Below are 20,732 nucleotides of genomic sequence, written 5' to 3' on the forward strand. Positions count from 1 at the left end.
GGGGTCATGCTCTATTGCCACAATTAAAAGCAGTTTAAAATATGTTAACGAGGAACAGGTTTTAAGAAGAATTTAGTACCAGCAAGAGCAGAATGATGTCTACTCAAAGGTCCTAAGATCTTAGCTGTCATGGAAGTACCTGAAGTTCAGCACCTTTCTATGATCCCCCAAGGTGCCACCTCAAGGTTTGGGTGCCCAAATACCTTTCGCAGTTCATCTCCATGGGTCTTTTCCCATATTCTGACCTTTATGAGCACATATTTATATGCAAATATAATTGATGCTGAGCATTAATCACAGAGGTGTGTTTTAGGCCTTAACTGCACAGTTTGAACTGCTGACCTTGAGAGAAAAGGTTTTATATACCATTCCCAATCCTGTAAGTCTTCCTGTCACTGCAAAGCAAATACTTGGCTTTTATGGATGGATTCAGTTTCAAGTCTGTTGTTTTTCTAATGTTTTGTTAAAATTACAAAAGTGGCTTTCAGGGAAAGTTTGTAAACATAGGCACATTTTTCATTACAGATTATTACCAACACAGACAGGCTTTTGTAAAATAGTGCATGATTAGATATAAGTGATAAAATCCTGCACGCAGGAACATTGTTTGTAGAAGTGTCCTGCGAACTTACAGATAAATAATGCCACAAGCAACAGCAGAGCATCTCTTTTCCCTTTTGCCAAACATTTTACAGTTGTTGGTAAAGACTTCTTTAACCAAAGTGGTAAGAGGTCACTCCTTCAGATTTACAGACTCCATCCCCTTTTACAGTGTACACAGCTTTGCAGTTGCTGCAGCCACATAACTCTCAACCCTCCTTGAAGCAAATCCTTGTTTTGCTCCTTTCTATGCTCACGTCCGTTCTTAGTTTTTCTCGCCATTTGTCTCACCGGAATTTTTATATTCTGTCTTTCTAAATATTTAATGGCACAAACACAAATCACAAATATATTCTCAAATACAATTCTCGTGAGTGTACATTTAAAAGATGAGTACGTGACCTCAAAACAAGATACAAGGAGATAAATGGAAACTAGCAGGATCAAAGCTGTTAAAAAATATAGCATGGTACATCTTGCTAGCAATATGAAATGTACGCATCAATATTAACAACTACGTTTAGAAAAAAGAAAATGAGATGCTAAAGTAGAGCAGCTGAGAATACAGTTAGAATAGTCAATGAGTTCTCAAATATGATGTTAATTCAGTTAATTTTTTTTTTTTTTTAAACTTGAACTGTTTTCTACAGATGGGTAAGTTTAGCATTTCTGGTACTGCTAGTCAGGTTTCTGTTTCTTGATTGTAACTCAGAGCCATATTTACTGCAAGATCAGTTGAACAGTTACCACATTAACTGTGATTGCATGAACTACCACAGGAAGACTGGCTTTGAGGGCTTCTGAAACCTTTTGCAAAAGTTACTTACAGCTACTAACCATATCAGTTGAGTGTTACTGTTACCAAAGGGTCTACACAAGGAAGTAATGACCAGCAGCTCAAGATGCTGTGGTGGCATACAGTACTTTAGATATGTGAATTTGTGCTTTAGTGAAACAGCTACTGAGGCACTACAGCTGACAGAAAAACCCACACACAATTAACAGAAACTAGATTTATATAAAAAGAGACAAAAAAGCTGGATGATGTCAAATGAAAAAAGGCAGAGAGAAGTAAACAATTACGAATTGATTATTAGCAAGAATAAGTAGCATAGCTGGGAAAGCCAGACTTTAAGACGAATTCTGTAGTGCCACAGTCAGCACATCTCCTTCCATTAAAGCCAATGGGAGTTTTATTGCCAGGGAATCTATCCATGAAAGTTTTGTAATGATGCTCTTCCTTAGTCTGTGTAGAGAGTAAAACTCCCTGATTGCTTTAAAATTACAAAACATTGTTTCAAACTCAGCAATACTTCTTTTTGCAAGAACATATGCTCATGGGGCTGAGCTGAAAACCAAAGTACTGCAAAATGTTTCCATTCCTTTTTTCCCTTTTAAAGTTTTGTTGCATTTTTCCCCTGTTCTCTTTTTTCAGCAAGGCTTCCAAACCCCTGGACACAATCTGTTTCCTAAGAGGAAACAGATAATGATACCTGATAACAGCAGAAAAACAAAAATAATACCAAACCCATAGGAGATATTCATTCATTTAGCCTTGAACAACATATATAAAATATATAAAATAATATATATATAAAGTGAATATAAGGTACCTTCTAAATTCACAGCTCAGCTGTTTTCAGACCTTAAAAAGAGCTCCTGAAACTCAGTTGTTGTATAAACACATTTTTCTTGAAACCATTTGAAGAAAAATCTGACAAATTAATGAAACAGAGCTGAAAAACACATTTTATCTCCAATTGATTATGGAGATAAAGTCATGGAATCACCTTCATAAGAAATTGGGGGAAAACATTAGAAAAAATCTCTGCAGTTTATGGGCATCCTACCTTTCTTTTGCGCAGTTTCACTTGACTGTCTGAATATTCTTGTGTGGTCAAATGATTCCTTACATGTAAACACTGAATGTCTTCTGCTGAACTGACATTTGAAAGGCATTTGTTTTCAGGGGCCACTTGAGGTTCTGTGAAACCACTTTCATCCAGACCATTTTCCACTGCAGGGATGTGAGAGCAAGAAGATTGCATAAGGCAGTTGCTGGATTCCACTGCTGAACATAGTTGTCTATCACTGTTGGTGCATGATTCAGAAGAAATCCCACTCTCTACCACATTACACTCAGATTTTCCAAGCCCGTCTTTAAAAGCATCAGATTTCCGGCGCTGTTGTGCAATTACAGCAGTATGAAGCAGCTGCTTCCCAGGCATAATAATTTCTTTCACATTTGGAGAATTAGAATGATTTTCTTTCTCTACATCCACTACTTCATTTAAGCCTTCACAATTACAAAGCTCCAGGCTTTGGCCAATACTGCCACAGACATCATCTTCTTCCATCTCCTCTTTAGGAACTGTGTCACAGCCAGGTTCCTTGCTTATATCTCTAATTATTCCAGATGCTTCAGCTGCCTTGTTACCCTCTGTTACTTGTACCATCTGTGTTAAGGAGCCTGCTCCATTTAAACTCTTTTCTTCATCTTTTGGTTCCCTTCCTACAGCAGTGATGTGGTAATTAACACTATCCAGGTTGAGTGCTGAATATTCATCATCGTCATCAGACACATGGACTAGAGTTTCTGTGCTGGCCTCTAGAAAATGCTCCTCATCCTCATGGTTATCATTTTCATCCACCTCCTTTGAAACATTTCCCAGCTGCTTTGCAGGGAAGCCAATCAGCTCTCCACTATAACAGCACTCTGGAAACGAAGCACATTTTTCTTTCCGGTCCACGCTCAAACCCTCATCTTTTTCCATACTTGTCTGCAAGTTATCAGCTACAAGTCCGTGACGACATGCTGTATTATACTCCACAGACTCCAAAGCCAATCCCATCCACTGGGTCACATGCTCTTCCCAGCTTTTCTTTCTGATTGCTAGAGACATGTCATAACAGTTCAGCAGCAGGCTGCGACGTACCTTCCACGGAGGACCAGAGGAGATGTCATGGCTGCTGTGCACTGCTCCAGAGGGAGAGAGGATTTCATCATTTTAACATCTGCAAGAAATAAAAAAAGATCAGGTTATTGAATCAACTCCAAATAAAAAAAAAAAAAAAAAGAAAGGGAAGGAACAGTTTAAACAAAAGTGTAAAAGCAAGATAACACTGCGGGACCAGAAAGACAGGAATTTAGAAGACTGTTTTGGTTAAAGTTTTAATACTTTTCATATAAAACTTGACAGCACTCATAATTCAGTATAACTTTTTTTCTGATTACTCTCCAGTATCAAGTAAACAAAAATGGCATAAACAGGCGCATGGACAGGCAAGTGGCTCTAGAGCCAAATTTGACAATAAGTCTCTCTTCACTATGTCTGTCAAAAGATATTAATTTCCATGGGTATAAATGGCATTAAGTCTTATGGTTGCTTTGCACACAAAGTTATTTTGTATTTCTTCCCCATCCAGAGATACCCATGGAGTGCAGAATTCTGGCTGTTTCCCAAAGAGGTAGAGCAGAACTTGAGGGTTATTCCAAACCCCTTGTCTTATGAGTAGCTTTGACCCATTCAGTGGCTCTCATTTTTATTGTTATTGTTTCACTCCAGCACAAGTCGTCATTACAAGTGTTACATGAGACTGCAGGGGAAATCAGCTGTTGTGTGGTAATAGAAAATACAACCCTAGGAAAACTAGTTTAAGCTTTTGGCATATTCCTTACCTCAAATACATGATAAAACCTGAAAAAAAATGCCTTGGTGAATATATTCAAGATCTACTAATGTAAGGAAAGGAGGAAACCCTTATTTAGGATGGGGCTCTCCAGAAGCGTTGCTTATGAGCCAGCGTGGTCAGCCGTAATCATGCCGCTCACCTGGACTGTTGGACTCTGCCAGAGCCCACTGTCCCTGCTTGATAATCTAGGTGGGTATTTTTCACTGACTGCTGTCTCAGGCCTTCTGGATGATGGCGTTTGAGATACGTTAATCTTGTGACATTGCACGTGCAAATTAGCACAAAGAAAATGCCTCACATTAATTTATGCATTATAAAACAAAATTAACAAGTTCTTTGTCAAGTAACAAAACAAAGCTTCTGGCCTGTAAAACATTAGAAGTTCAAGGAGCAGACACTTCTACTTTTCACTCCCTACATAAGAACTGTCAGCACTTTGCATGGATCTGCTTATTGATTTCAGCAATAAAGAAGATTAAGTACTGAGTTTGTTCTGGGTCATTTCAGTCCACTAAGGCAAATTCTGATTGCCCACCAGGCCACAAAGCTGCCTTGACAAATCACATGCCTGAAGGTATAAAAGTATTCATCTTGAAAGAAATGCAGAATTATGCCTGTGCAACTGAACCTCTGTAAATTATGTCTTGACAAACTGACTTTCAGGATAGAGTTGTACATGCTCCTAGATCTTTAACCTTTTTTGAGGATGGCAAGCTTCATTTCACATTCACATTTTCCACCTCTGTGGAGACAGTGCTTAAAAAGAAAACGTATTCATAGGGTAAGAGAATTCCATGCACAAGTCATTAGCGTGTGGGAGGCTGAGGAAAACGGAAAATAACACACAGAGCCAGGCCAAAAAAAATTATCTACTTTCAGAGGCAAAATTTGGTAGTAAGAAGTTAATACAACTTTAAGATTCTCTTTTCTTTCCTGGCTGAATATGAGAGCAAGCCTAAATATTAAAATGTGAAGTCAAATTATTGTATAAATTTGCAGTGCATTTGCATTCTTATTCTGACTTCATTTCGTATTTATATTCTCCTACTATTTCTAAGTGTGCATGGTCCAAAATTACCACAGAGTGCAAATCAATAGTGATAATAGTTTTAACTTCTGCTGCACCTTTTCCTGGTGGACCCTAAAGCTCTTCAGAAGCAATTAAATTAGTTTTGCAACACTACTGTGTTTTGTTTTGACCTCTGAAAAGGGGCAGGTTTACTAAAAGTGGCTCAATGATTTCTACTGCCCTCCATTAGCACTGCTTGGAGTTGCACCTGGGTGCAACTCATCTGCAGCTTCCCTCTCTCTTCCCCTACTAGAACAGCAGCTCCATCTACTTTACAGAAAATTAAACACAGTTGCTACAGCCATGTAGGGGAATTTCTGACAAAAATCAAGAAAAGACACCAGTAATATTAGGTCTAAAAAGCTAAAAAATACAACTTCCTAATGACATACATGCATCTATCTACCTAAGATTTAGGCTGCTCTTAATGTGTGGAAGGCAGGCATTCAAAGAGTTAATGGGTGTGTGTTAATCTTGCTGCTGCTAAATGGAGTTACACGTGTGCAGAAAGGGGAGAACAGATCCCTTACTGTTTTTCATTTTTTTGGATGTGGAGAGTTATATTTCATGGGCGACGAAAAACAAATAAATTTTACTTTAGGAGCCCTTCTGTTTTACTTGCACTATCACTAGTTTTGGCTGCCTCAGACTGCAGAAAAAAATGATTAAACAGGAGAATATCAAATACTTTGCTTGAAATGCAAGACAAATAAATATATGAGAAGGGCACTTTTGTTGTTCTCTAAAATATGAGCTTATGCTAGCACTGAGTATGAAAAATTTACCTTACATACACCCCCTCTCCAGGCAGCTTCAGCTACCAGTCCCTGAAATCCCCTCATTCCCATGGCACATGGAGGAGCCCATAGTTTGGTAGAAGCTTACTTTTCTTCCACTCCCCATCCACTCCTCAAAGTCTGCATTATCTGCCACAATTCAGCTTAGAAATTCTTTTCCTGCTGTAATTGCTTGACGGTTACGGCCAACAAGGAACTTTTTTCTCTCTTCTACCTCTGTATTCAGGATAACCTATTTCCTTTGCACTCACATGCAGGCACATAAGCTGTGCTTTGGAGGATTCACCACTCCAGACCTCTGAATGAGATTCATAACTGTGCTCCTTTCTCTGCCAGAGAAAAAAGTGCACTGCCACTTTGCAGAAGAAAGCATTCCTGCCTTGATCGCTGCTTTTCTGCTATTGCTGCTCACTTTTTTCTTGACATGCAGAATCTTTTGTCCTCCGAGAAATGCCCCTCTCGAGTCCATTTGTACTCTTCACCAAGGGAAGAAGCATCCCCCTTTCTCCCTTTCCATCATTACCATCCCACAACTAGAAACCTTTATATCTGATTTTTCCAGATTTTTTAAGACAGGCAGATGAACTCTTAGCAGTCTGTTGAAATGTTTGGTAGAGTGAAAAGACCTTTTCTTCTGTTCAAAGCATTGGATGAGTATGATACAGTCCACCCAGCTGCTCCCATAAGTCAGATTCATATTTTGCTTTTACTTTTCAATAGCACTAAGTTTAGTACTGCTTAGTACTATTAACTTTCTGAAGAATAAAGGTATGAAACAAAATATGAATTATAAAGACTTCTCCTGGACAAAATTTCTTGATCCGGGGTGTGAGTTAAGGGATATTGGCAATATTGACCCAGTAGGCAATTCTTGACCCAACGAAATTGAAGTGAGCAGTGGGCAATCACGCTGCAGCAGAATCCCCTTCAAGCACCCTCTGTGATGCTTCACAATGTTTATAAAACAAGATGTCATTTTAGATGGATTTTGTAATAGTTTACTTTCTATCTCCTTTCACTGTACAATATAATGGAAATGAAAAATAGGGCAAGCTTTTATGCTTGTTTATTTTTGAAAGTTTTGTATCAAGTCTCATGGAACTGATAGTTACTTTGCAATTAATAAAGCACAGAGTGAAGCGATGTATAAGATGAACTGGTAGGCTTTCCTATAATTAGATTGTCTAACATCTTCCTTTGAGGAGGATTCCTGTGATTTTTTCTGAGAAGCTCAAACTAAACTGTTTCCAGCAGGCTTTCAAAATTCAGACAGAGGAGTGTCCTTCCTTTATCTCATGAAATTCTATTCAGGTTTGGCTGTGCTGTGCATTTTTCAAGACGCATTTTACCTTCTCTCGCTTCCCTCCTCAAGGAAATGTGATGGCCTACAAGCAGTATCTTTAAACAAAACAGCCCTGATACCTATGACTGACACCCTGCAAAAGCTGCGCAAGCTGCAGCAGGAGTTGGAGCTAGAGTGAGAATGGAAAGGGGAGGAACGAAACTTACTCAGATGTCTGTACCTGTGACTACTCACCCTTGTCAGAGACCCAGCTCCCCTTCTGGGGCAAAGGGCGGGACACGAAAACCTCCCAGTTACAAGAGCGGGGAGGCAGAGGCACACAACCAGGGCTCTCTGGTCCTCCATCTGCTCCCTCAGCCTTCCAGGACACAGGAGCAGAGCCCACTCCGGTTTTCCCAGAGTGGAAGAAAGGGGTAAGGAGAGAAACATAGAGTCATTCAGCAGCAGCAGCCACCACATGAGATGGGGCAGTGAACCCCACGCCATTGGGATGGAAGGTCTATGGCAAAAGCAGGCATAAATAAGACACCGTCATGCACCAGTGGCATCCCTGGCTGGACAAGGCAAGGACAGCCACTGACCCAGGTGTGACATCCCTGCTGCCCACACCGTATCCACCATACTGACAATTCATCGCACCACGCATGACCTCCAATAAATAGAAAAGCTTAGGGAGAAAGTCGCAAAGAACACAGGAGAGTTTACTACATATAAGTGGCAGGAGAGTTTCAGAGAGGGCGGCCCAGGCAGTACAGCCCCTACTGTCCTGCCAGCAGAATTCAGTTTTTGCTAATGCTTTACAAGGGATGCAGATCTTTTCTGTGAAAAAATAAGGCAAAGCGTTAGCTTACGAACTTACAGAGATAAAAGACTGTTTCATTACATTTTTTACATAGCAGGCATATGTAAGCAATGGAGATCAAGCAGAAATATTTATTTTGTTATCATCATTTTATCTTCGTTGGTCTGTGACCCCAGTCAGCAAACTTTGTTTAAGGAAGTCTGGGTGAACAGGGTCTGTTTCCTATAAACTCATCTCACATCTTCCTGGTCTGGCTTACATTCAGCTCTTTCAGTAACTCCATACCAAGCTCTGAGACAGAATGTTGTTTACAAATAATTTGAGATAAAACATAAGCCTCTAGGTCTTCACTCAGCTAGTTATTTTAAAATATCTCCTGTTTTAGAATTTACAATACTTCCTTCTCTTATTTCCTGGACATATACCACCCTCTGGATTTTACTGAAGCGGAGGCTCACCTTGTCTGCAGTTTCTATATAAACAGCCTTTGTAATGCATAGGTATAGACCATGCTAAACCCTGATGTCCTAGAATAGAAATACAAGGATTATTTGTTGTAGGGTATTAATCTAGTGAATACCAGATACATTTTCCTTGATTTCTTTTATATATAAAAGATAATAATGTAGGATCAAATATCAAAAATTGTTTGAACTAATAACAATTTTGAAAATATTTACAACTTTATTCTAAAAATCAGAAAAGGCGTAATACTTTTAAGACAAATATGTCTTCAGAATGAAATCATAAAACAGTTGAAATCTTTTATATAAATTTTAATGGTAAGGTTTGCATGTGTATGCATGTGATGCACTTACATGTTATGAATGTGAACACAGGCCAGTAATACAGCTGTTGCAGATTGTACAGATAAACACAAACATAGCCCAACAGTGTCTTTTCACATGGTAGTTGTCCTTTTCTTTGAGGAGATCTCTTACTGTTTGTTTTCAGCCACGAATTAGTGGATGGAAATAGAAGTACAGTCTTTGTGTAGCAGTGAAAGATGGTAAGTAATTAACACTTGACTGACATCCATAGCCCAAGTCCTGTTGGCTCCAACAAAAGTGTTGGGGCTTCTGTGAAAGTATGAGATGCATACTTGATAATCTCATTTTTCAAGAAAAGCTAAGGAAGTCCTGCCTACACTAAGACAAACAGGTATATTAAAATTGACTGACTCAGATACATTCTGTATATGCTTTAAAAACGATTTTTAAAGGACTCAAATCAATGCAATCCATATAACTATAGAGAAAGTACAGCTTACTAGACACTGCTCACCTAAAATTTTTATCTTCTGCTTCATTCTGCAGGCCTTTCAAGACAAAAAGTATTAAAAGTGAAGTGAATGATGAAAAATAAAAATCCTAACCCCTCTCTTTCCTTACACTTTGTTTGTTAGTGGATTTTTATTCTGAGAAAGTAATACTAGCAGCAATGTTGGATACGTAACATTTAGGATCATAGCTTGTCTCTTAATAGAAGTTGCTTCCACCTGTGAGATAATTAATACAAATTTTGCTAACAGGTTGACTCAGCTATAACTATCTGAACGGAAATTTTTCAGAGCCTTAATACTCTGGTGATACAAAGCCAGCCAGATAGGGAGAGTTTCTGAATGTACCTCTAATACAGTCTTAGGTGGATGAGAACTGAATGATACATTACATTATTTAGAATTACTAAAAGCCATAGGCAAAGTTTTTGGTGATACTCTAATACAACAAGTGCCAATCCCAAAAGTTTAGTAAAAGAAGGAGAATGAATAACAGCTATGGACAAAATATAGCCATTTTATTTCACAGAAAATTATTTTTCTTTTTTTTAATTGAAATATTTCTGTGCAACATGAGAGCGTGATATTCTACCATAAGAACCATAATAAGTACTTCCTGGAATTATTCTTAGTCCTCATTTTCTGGTAAAATACTTTAAAATAATAGGCAATATTAAAAAAACTTATGAAACAACTCTCAAACACTAGTATTGGAATGATACTGCACTGTGCCTCCAATCCACACCAGAAAGATGCACTACATTGGACAGTGTGGCTTTGGTATCAGTATTTATTGCAGAGGTATGAACTAAGCACAACATTCCTACCAGCGCATACCCTATAATATAGTGGAAGATGTCCCTCCCCATGGCAGGGGGTTGGAACTAGATGATCTTTAAGGTCCCTTCCAACTCAAACCATTCTATGATTCTATGATATAGGATTTTAAAAATAGACTGTTTCAATGCACCACCAATTGCTGGCCAGCTGTAGATCAAACAGAAAAAAAAATGGCAACAGATAACAACCCTCAGATAAGCTTGAGGAACTGACTCATATTGAAATGTCAATTAGAAGAGGTTTCAGGACAAGAAAATAAAGTGATCAGGAACCAACTGGTAGAATTGAATAACAGTACTCAAATGAGAAATTACTGAACTTGTAACTCTGGAAGGTACACAAAGTTACCCTCCCTGTACATGGGAACAAAAGGGGGCAATCAGGATACCTGCAAGGCAGAGGGGGGAAATCTGGGGAGCTGCAATAGGGATGTTCTTCCAAGCTAATGGCAAATGCCTTTGGAGTCAGAGATGGGTTTTACTTGAGGAGGGAGATGCACAGAGCCAGAAGGGATCCTGACCAGGGCTTGGAGTAGGTGTGGGAAGTACAGCCTTTCTAGGGTAAGAGAGAGACTCTTTTTCCAATCTTTTTCTCTCTGATCATGAAAAGGAAGAGGAAGTGGAGGGATTTTTGGCCCACAAATCCCAACTCCTTACTAGGCCTCAGAAGTGGTATCTCTGCACAACAAGAAGGCTGGAGGAACAGGGGAAACTGCTCTGCACACTCAGCCTTGGGGTGCTGCGAGCAATGGTGGGATGCACCAAAAGCTCGTTTTAAAATCAAATCAAATAAAGACCACTTGGTCCTGAACTATATACTTGCAAGTCTGATCTCCATATGCAGTAAATTGGCTGAAAATCTAATGAAGAGTGAAAAGAAAATTAAAAAAAACCCAGAAAAACAAAAGTGAGAATATATTATTATTATTTTTTTTTAATATAAAGAGGGAGATTATTAATAGATTTGCAAAGGCAGCTATTAGAACCTGTGCTTTTTAGGTTATTCAGAAGGAGAAAAGCTGTGAAATGACAAAGTTTGTTAAAGATACAGAGGGACCCAATTGCAGTGGAGAGCTAGGAGATAAAATTGCATATGAAATTCCCTGTCAATAAATATAATGGCAAGCAGTTATAAAAAAATAATTCTAACTATAAATGTATAATAAAAGCCTCTATGATATCTGCTGCCAATCAGGAAAAAAACCCCAAAACTAAGAATCGCTGTGGCTGGTAATCTGGAACTGAAATTTAAGCTCAGTGAAAATTAGAAAGTATGTAGCACAGTAGGCAAAAGAGAGACTGAGCATACAGTGGCATAATAATGTTTTCTAAGTTCTCATTATGCCATGAACTGAAAACTGTATGCAGTTCTGGTCATTTCATCTCAGAAAGAGAAATGGAGTAGGAAAAGGTATAGCAAAAAAAAATAAAGAGAATGAAAAGTATGGTATAACTTCTGTCTGAGGAGCCATGAAATAGGCTAAAATTTCCTGCCTGGGAAAGAGAGGATTTAGAGCCATATAAAAATCAACAGTATCATGAAGAAGGAGAACGTTTATTCATTGTGCCTCATACTACAGGAACTTAGAGAGGACCAAAATAGAAATAGAAAGGAGAAATATTAAAACAGAAATAAGATTTTTTTTTTTGCTTATGCATGTAAAGAAATAGAAGTTATAATGTATAGTAAATATAAATTATACACTGCAAAAAGTTCATGATTTCTGACAGAAGAAAAACCACACAAGAAGTTAATCAAGCCAAGTACCTGAAGTTATTCTTGTGACTTGATAAGGATTTCCTCTTTCCTGTGGGGGTCAGTTTCATTATCCCTTTAGCAAGCTATTTTCTTTTCTCCTTTATAGATTCTGACATGTGTCAGATCCTCATTATAGTTTACTGTCAGTGAAAACGTGTAATACTGCTACGGTTGTTAACATCCTTTCTTTAAAAGACATTTAACATGTTATAAAAATTGTGATATTGTCCAGCAGTTTTATAAGATCTCAATACATTAGACACCCCAAACTATAAAGTCAAGTTGGCAAGTTGTTCGTTCAGAGGCATCTAAAGTTTTGCTTGTTTTGTGAAAATATTATTGGTTCCTAAGATATGAGCCCAAACTTTGTCAATATACCTTAATTTATTGTTAGAAAACATAAACCAGCATGGAGCTGCTTTACTTTCTATTCCTCCTCAAAAAGTAGCTGCATTACCAGGGCTCATCATCATACAAAGAAGGGCTTTTACTTGTAGCCAACATGTGATTACAGTGGGTTTTAACTTGATTGCATTTGTATTTGGTTCATTTCCAGTGCTGAGCCTCAGATCAGCTGAGCCTCTTCCTCAAGGATGAGAAAGGGGAAATGACAGGATCCAAACTAATTCAGTTATCCAGGCTCACTTAAGATCTATATTATTTACACCCAATTTAATTATCAAATCAAACCAATTTAAAAGACAATTTAAAATACCCAACAGAGAAATACTATTGTTTCCAAGTATTTATAGTATAATTATACTACTTTACTGTAATTTTGTTAATGGCATTTTAATATATTAATGATCAGCATTAAATTCTTATTAGCTGTTATGATAATCCATCACCTTCACCACAGCATCACTCCAGAGTGACAACAGCCATCGAATTTAAAACTGCCCACTAGAAAGAGAAGAGGTTTTAAGCCAAAAAGCATTTCTAGCATAAAAAGTTTTAGAAGAAAATCAGAGCCATGATATCTAGCAATACTGATCTGTGAGTCTGCTGCTCATCAAAATTTAGTAGTCCGAAAGATATTATACCATCTTGATTTCAACATAATATAAATTGCTTATTTCTTTGGAATGAAGAAAAGTAATCTAAGGTATGAAGGTTTGGACTCTTCTTTTTACATTGTTTTTTCTTTCCCTAATGGCATTTTTTTTTCCTTTTCCAAAATGGAGGTCTTCTATATGGAAATTTCATCACCCTTCCAATCCTGCCCCAAAATTGTTTCTGCTCTCCACCCCCAGAGAATAGAAAAAATAACACAGTTGGCAGATGCCTTACACCTCCTTTCTCCCCCACCCTTAACCGCAAGCGTCTTGAAAAGAAGACATGAAATGAGAAAAGGCCATCCCATAGGACATGGAAACCCAGAAAACTGTGGCTATTATTTTTGGTCCTGAATTACGATGATTTTTCCCCAAACCTCATTTTTTTTTCAGGATAGGAAAAATTCCATTTTCTGGTTAACTCTAGTGAAAAACTAATTTTCTAGCTACAGGAGGTCCTTTTAAAAACAATATAAATTAACCAGATTGTATTCCTGATGCCTTTTAGATTTAAGGTTCTAATATAGCGTTTCCATTTAAAGAAAAGTTGCTGGTGCACGTTATAGCCATGAGCTATGAAATCTGAGGCACTATGGACAATGACTTTTGGCAGCCAGTCTGCTTACTGAAGAGTAGGGGGCATGTTTTCATTCCTGGTGTAGACAGGACTAAAAAGTATTTTTGACATTATTACGCATATACTTTGTACATAAGGAGTTGAAAATTATTTTGTCCTGTTGATAAAGACAAATACATTATCATCAAGAGTCTAGAAAGAATGACTACTTAGACGGCTCTGCTTTTTGGTAAGAATGAACTATTAACAGTATTGTTTGGAATGTTGTTTTGATGCATCTGTAAAAAAGTACTGAGAGCAAACTAAGCAAGTATTTCTGGAATGGAATTGAAGATGTGACAAGCAAAAATTAATCAAAATGGCTGCTGTACCAGGTATTTCTTTAAAACTAGAGAGAGAAATATCATCTAATGCACACTGAGTGTTTTGTAAATGCACTGGAGGACCTAGTTAAGTCCACTTCCTTCAAGGCAGGGAATGTAAAAATTTAATTCATTTCCCAGGTTGGTGAAATTGGGGGGGAGAAAAAGTCTGCATCAGAACAAAACCTTGCAATTCACCATTTTTCATTATAATATTCTTATTTCAGAATTCAGGAATCTTGTCTTTCAAAGGACTTGTGTACAGTGTGTTTGTATCTCACCTCTTTATCCCCTTTCTCTCTGCCTCTATAATAGTAATAATGTGAATATGACTGTTACAGTCATAGTCAATAGACCTTCTCCACAGTATTTGCCAGATACCCCAATTCCAAACTCATCAGCTGGTCTCCTGATTTTATGATGATACTCTCCAATTCAGCATCTGTAGCCTGCCTGGAAAGACATACCCAACCCTGGAAATTATTCTTTCTGAGTACATAAGTACAGGAAAAATAAAACAGATGACTTGAGCTCGTGCAGATATTTTCCCTCGATTTGAAAACTAGTTCAGGTCTATTTCCTTTACCAGCTACCAATTCTCACATGACATGCAAAAGCTTTTTAAAAATCTTTAGCTATATATCCAATTAAGGTGACAGTGACTCAAGGTTTGGAAGCTGCCAGGAAGGCACTGACATCTCCTGCACATAGGTATTTAATGGAACTAAAATGTAGATTTGTTTCTGCGCATGGAATCTTCCAAGTCCAGCTTCTGCTGTGGAGAGTACAACTCTTTGAGACCATCCTTTCAGCAAAAACTTCTCATTTTAGTACATTATTATTGAGAGCTGCCACCTCTCTCTGATAAAACAGCATTATCCAAAGATAAACAATTCAAGCAAATTGAAAAGGGTTATCTGCCATTTAGCTGCAGACAAAAAAGTGTGTAATGAATCTAACAGTACAACTTCGAGTGCGTTGAGCCTCTCAGGACTGCTCAGAAGTGGAGGCTTAAATGCTCCAGACTGAACCAGTGAATCCAAAGCAAGTCTTCCTTGCCCATTATGTAATGGCAAGTCTGTGTCTTGCAGGAGAAAATTCATGAGGAGAAGAAAGCAGGTTCTTATTTTGTGATGGCCTTAGCAAAATTAAGGTTGTTGGATGCTCTTTAATAAGTTGCAGTTATACAGCTGTAATAATGTAACCCCAACTGCTTTGGCTAGGCAAATTTCTCGCTGGTTCATCTTGCCTCTTACATTTTCTCTTAGCTCCCTTAGCAGAACAACACTTTGCAACTCCATACTACTCTAGATTTTCCTCACTTCTCAGTCTAATGAAATTTTCTTTTTGAATCTCACCACTGACTCCCCCTTATCCAAAGTTAAATTTTGGATTGTGAGGCAAACTTTCCACAAGTACACTGATGTTCAAGTTGGAACATTTATTTATCCAGCATTAAAGAGTATTTGTCATGGTTGAGATCTAGTGCAGACTGTACGAAACTCTCACCGATAAGACCTACCTACCCTGGAAAGCCTAGGGCTGATAAAGAGTGAGCTAGAGGGTGGGAGAACCACTAGAGATTCAGAGGTAACAGAAGTTGTTTACAAACTTTCCTAAAGTTCAACGGCATTTAATCTAAACCTACTGGATTTTGACACAAGATGTAATAAAATAGCTAACAGGAAACACCATGAATCAGAGTAAGAAAAAGAAGAGCCTAGAGGGAAGTGAAGGCTAGAAGTAATGTAAAGGTTTTAATGTAGATACATACAGCCTAAGGCAAATCTCTGTATTTGTGTTCAGTGGCTGATGTACAATATACCAGAGATAAAACTCCAGGCATTTCTAATTTCAACATAAGCAATTTTCCTCATTCAAGAGAAACAAGCAATTACGGTAATAGTGGATTTGAAATTCTCTACCAACAGACTAGTCTTAAAATAAGTAGTTTCTGAAAGCATCAGCAAATATCAGTGGTGAAATATGGGCTGCAATCAGCAGCCCAAAACCATATTCAAATTCAAATTCAATATCGGTAATTATTTCCATAAAAATAATATTCACAATCCTACTATACATAGGACTTGCATGTGAAAATTCTATATAAATTTGGTTTGGGGTATAATTTTTATATATATATACACACATACATATGTATACATGTGCATATACATATATATATATATATGCACACACACATATATATAAAAAATACACCTGTGTATACAGCCAAGCTTAGTCCTTACTAAGTATTCAAGCTGATCACCATCTTTGGAGATATTTAAAACCCAAGTGGACAAGGCTGTGAGCAACCTGCTCTAGCTGGCCCCATTTTGAGTGAGGGGTTGGGCCAGAGACTTCCAGAAGCTCTTTGCTATTAGGAAGGAGATCAAGATCTAGCCCTTCTGGATATGCTATTTCAATTGCTCTTACCCCTATGTTACTCCATTTTTGTCTTTTTCCTTTTTCTTTTGTAAAAGGAACAGAACACCAACATAAAAAACATCCTTTAATTTTTTCTCCAGACAAAGAAACAACAGAAAATGGAACCAGATGACTAAAAGAAAAAAGGAGAATACTCTAAAATACATCTCCTTTCTGAGAAAAGAGAAAACTGTTCCTAAGTTCCCTTCCTCCTTCTGCTACTGCCCTCCTCAGGAAAGCTTCATATCAAAGAAGATACATTTCAGCAACAAAATTCATGTTAAGAACAACAGAAAAATATAATATAAAACTCAGCTTAACACTTCTGACAATTAAAAAAATAAAAATGAATTAACTTTTGAGGCTTATGAAAAAGCTAAAATGGGCATCCTTCTATTGTCCCACCACCTAAAGAATAATTTAAAAATTAATTTTAAGCTCAGCAATTTAAAAGAATTACTATAAACCTTGCCTATTCAAAAGCTGCCTACCCAAGCTGTTATCTTTGCTTTTAATTTTCTTTTAGGAGGGAATATACTTTGCTTTATGTTAGAGATCTTCATGAATTAGGCCGACATATACAAACTTACTTTGTTCAAGTTCTCTGATTATGGAATTTAACATGGAGGTCAACAAGTACAAGTTTCAGAAGAAAATAAGTTTGCAGGCACATAAATTTATGGCAAAGGAAAGCTATTTGAATAAATTCTATTACATTAATGTAACAACTTGCATTAATTTTTCTCAGGGCTGCAGACAAATTCATGTGATTAATTATTCAAAGGAGTCATCTGATAAAACTACTGGGGCTATTTTCTTGTTTCAAATTAAGAATATTAACATTTCTGAAGGAACAGAACAAGGTCAAAAACTTTAGATGCTCATTTTCCATGTTCATTATTGCTATATATCTATAAAATAATTCTCAGTGTTTTTTTAGACAGTAAGCTTTCCGTGAATTCTTTTTCTTGAACAACAATATCTTAAAAACCAAAACCACGTTAGCATAACAGAGAAGTTAGACTAGGTAGAACCAGGAGTTGAACAGTGATTTGTCTTCAGGACTTTTAAATAAACCTAAATCAAAAAGGCAGGCAGCTATTTGTGTTACATTTTCTTATAGTCTATAAGAAACTTCAGAGTTAAATGAGAAAATACTTTCTGGGTTCTATTCTGTTGTCTACCCTATAGTTTAACTGTCTCAGGTGTCAAGTATTTTCTTCTGTAAGTGGGGTCACCTGAGGTCATTATATCCTTTAAAACCCAGAAGACAGTGCTGCTGAAGAAGGCACCCCTTGATACGGAATAATTTTTTTTATTATTTGGTATTTTCTCTTCTGTTTAACTAGAGTACTCACTAATACTAAGTACGTACACGCATACATGCAGGAGCAAGTATGGGAATACAGTGCAGTAAAAGCCACTAACGCCAAATCCCTTGAGACATCAAAGTTCCAGCACAAATTTCACGGGAGTGACACAGAGACTCAGCCATTCAGATTCCTCTCAACTTCTCAGTCCCACCACCTACCTACCACAGCTCTCCCAGCTCAGGGCACCGAACTAGAGAAGGCTTGTCCATAAGCAAGAGTGATTGTGACTTTAAAATTCACCCCAGCATACACCCAGGACAGTTTGCTGCCTACCAGCTGTTCCCTGTCCCCTTCAGACCCGTGCCCTTCACAACCCAGAGGCGCTTCTGACCACCATGAACGACTTTCTTCCAACCGAATGGCAGTAAAGTGTACAATTCTCAATCTATTGCAGAGGAGATATTTGACCCCATTCTGGAGTATTTACTGGTCCTTCACGTCCTTTCACACCACAAAATCATTTCATTACTCACCAATCATTTTGAAAAAATATTCAGTAAAAACACTGTTAAAAACTTCTTGAAATATGTGAACAGATGACTCCTGTTTAGTTACCAATCTGGCCAATAACTATATGGAGCCTTAATGATGTACATAAGAAAGAAAGAATCTCTCATATTACTTATAAGCAACAGCTGTCCTTTTAGATTTTCAGGAAGACAAAAGATACTATATAGATTGCCATGAAAAATACTTCTAGTATCCATAACAATTTAATAATTAAATCACGCCTTTACATAAAATAGCAGCAGCTCGCTCCGTTCACACATCAGTTAAAGATAATATCCTGAATTTCCCCCTAAACTCCTAACAGCAGATTCTTGTTATTTTTAATAGTTAAATGTTTACTACGTTAAGAAAAAGACTGAGTGAATTAATATATCTTCACTGAAAGTTACAGTCAGCTGACATTTACTGAATCTTGCTTTCCTTCTTCTAAATGCTAGCACAGCACACCCTAAACTGCGTATCTAATCATAGGTTACTAAAAATAACCTAATTTAGCTAAAGCCAAGAAATAAACCTTGGCATTTCAGATTTAGAGTGTACACATTTAAGACCCTATTGTCAGTTATACCACAGATTTCATCTAGGACTGAGAAAAGGCTAGAGACCAAGCCCAGCAGAGGTATAACTGATATATCTACCTAAAACACTCATCATCATTACTGCTGGAGGGGAGGGAAGGGAAGGGAAGGTGAGGGGAGAGAAAAAACCATAGCCCTAAGTGCCCTCCCTGTTGGCAAATGAAGTGAAAAAAGAAATAATTCACACATCTAGCTTTCCTATTTAATGTCCATTAAAAAATATGCAAGCAAGACCATGCAGCTCTATTTATATATGAATGCAAATCAACAAAGTTCAGCATATCAAGCATATTTTTAAAAGATGAAGAAAAATGCACAAGAAGATTTTTTTAATAGATCTGGTGCATTTTGATAAACAAAATTGGCACAGTCTACAACTAAATGTACATTTTTAATGATTATCATTTTTTTTACCTCCAGTTTTAGTGCTGAGATCCTGAACGCAGAAAGCTCCAGTGCTGGATACTGCTTGTTTCTTTCCTGATTTTTCTTTTCTTTCCTTTTTTTTTAAAATTTTTGATAGTTTAAAGTACAGAAAGATTCCAAGACAGCCTTACTTAGATGAAGAGAATTTGGAGTTCGGACATGACCTCCCTAAAATCTTTGGTAAATAAAAAAACCAAAACCCAAACAAAACGAAGGAGCAAACAAACAAACAAAAGATCCCAGTCCCAGTTAGCTCCTGCTAGCATAAAAGTTCAGATTTCGCTACTGAGATCATTGCTCTATTCTAAGCAGTTTTGCTCAATGTGTGATTCTAACAAAAACACCCTCTGCAGCTGGAGGGAGCCTTAACTAAGCACGAGCCTGTCAAGCTTTTCTCAGTGACTTCTGTCTACTAAATTCAGACTGATGTTTTGTGAAAGGGGCCTCAACAACCAGGCCCAGATTGCCTGAAAAGTATTTCCTGCCTTTGAGAGAGAGGGAGAGGGAGAGAGAGACAGCAAGCCTGCCTGCCTGCGCCAGGGAGAGGGAAAGGGAGAGAGCGCACAGAGATAGGGGAAAAGAAAAAGGACGACAAGACTGAGCATTTCAAGACATTCAGCTTAATACCCTGCTGGGCTATTTCTGTCAAACGGGAAGATCTGTGCTACGGTTACATAATGTAAAAGTGTTTTCAAACCCCTCCCTCCTGTTTTTTTTTTTTCTTCGAAAAAATTTTTTATGCGTCTCTAATGTTCATGCAAAGATAACAGTTATCCAGAACAACAGGAGAACGTCTCCGAAACGCCTGTTCTTTGGCACCCGATAGTGAGAAACAGGCAGAGAACAACATGGTCTAAACTCAATTAACACATCGCATTGACAAAGGGTCTAGTGCTATTCTGACGAGCAAATATACACAGTTAGATAGATACTGTTTACACGCGTATGCTAAAATTGTATTCCTACTCAAGAGAATAAGCTGGATCCGAGAAAATGAACGCTACAGTTTAAACACGGTCATATTGCAGGCAGCGGTATATGTTGCTTTACCTCTTCTGAGAATCCTCCAGAGTCACACAAATCCAGCTCTGCAAAAGCAAAAGGACAGACTCCATCTTGATCATATTAGTATTTTGCTGACATAAACCACTTGTAACTACTTCTTTCCAGTTTGACGGGGTGCCTGAATCACGTCTCCAGAGTAACCCACAGCATCTACATCCTTTGCTCTATACAAATTTAGTGAATATCATCTGTTTATCTTTTCTGCTTTCTTCTGCCTC

The 20,732-nt window shown here is 37.7% G+C and overlaps 1 protein-coding gene across 1 annotated transcript in view; it reads right to left on the minus strand.

Annotated features, from left to right (window-relative positions):
- Positions 1–19,492, minus strand: part of DLC1 (DLC1 Rho GTPase activating protein) — a 235,260-nt gene extending 215,768 nt beyond the window's left edge. Inside the window, exons 1-2 of the mRNA XM_050895583.1 lie at positions 19,438–19,492; positions 2,451–3,615 (exon numbers count right to left, since the gene is read on the minus strand). Coding sequence (XP_050751540.1) covers positions 2,451–3,503 — 1,053 coding nt within the window. The 5' untranslated portion in view covers positions 3,504–3,615; positions 19,438–19,492. The remainder of the gene's footprint in view (positions 1–2,450; positions 3,616–19,437) is intronic.
- Between the last annotated feature and the right edge of the window lie 1,240 nt (positions 19,493–20,732).

Source organism: Gymnogyps californianus, chromosome 4 (genome assembly GCF_018139145.2).
Source record: "Gymnogyps californianus isolate 813 chromosome 4, ASM1813914v2, whole genome shotgun sequence".
In the NCBI taxonomy this organism is placed as follows: Eukaryota; Metazoa; Chordata; class Aves; order Accipitriformes; family Cathartidae; genus Gymnogyps; species Gymnogyps californianus.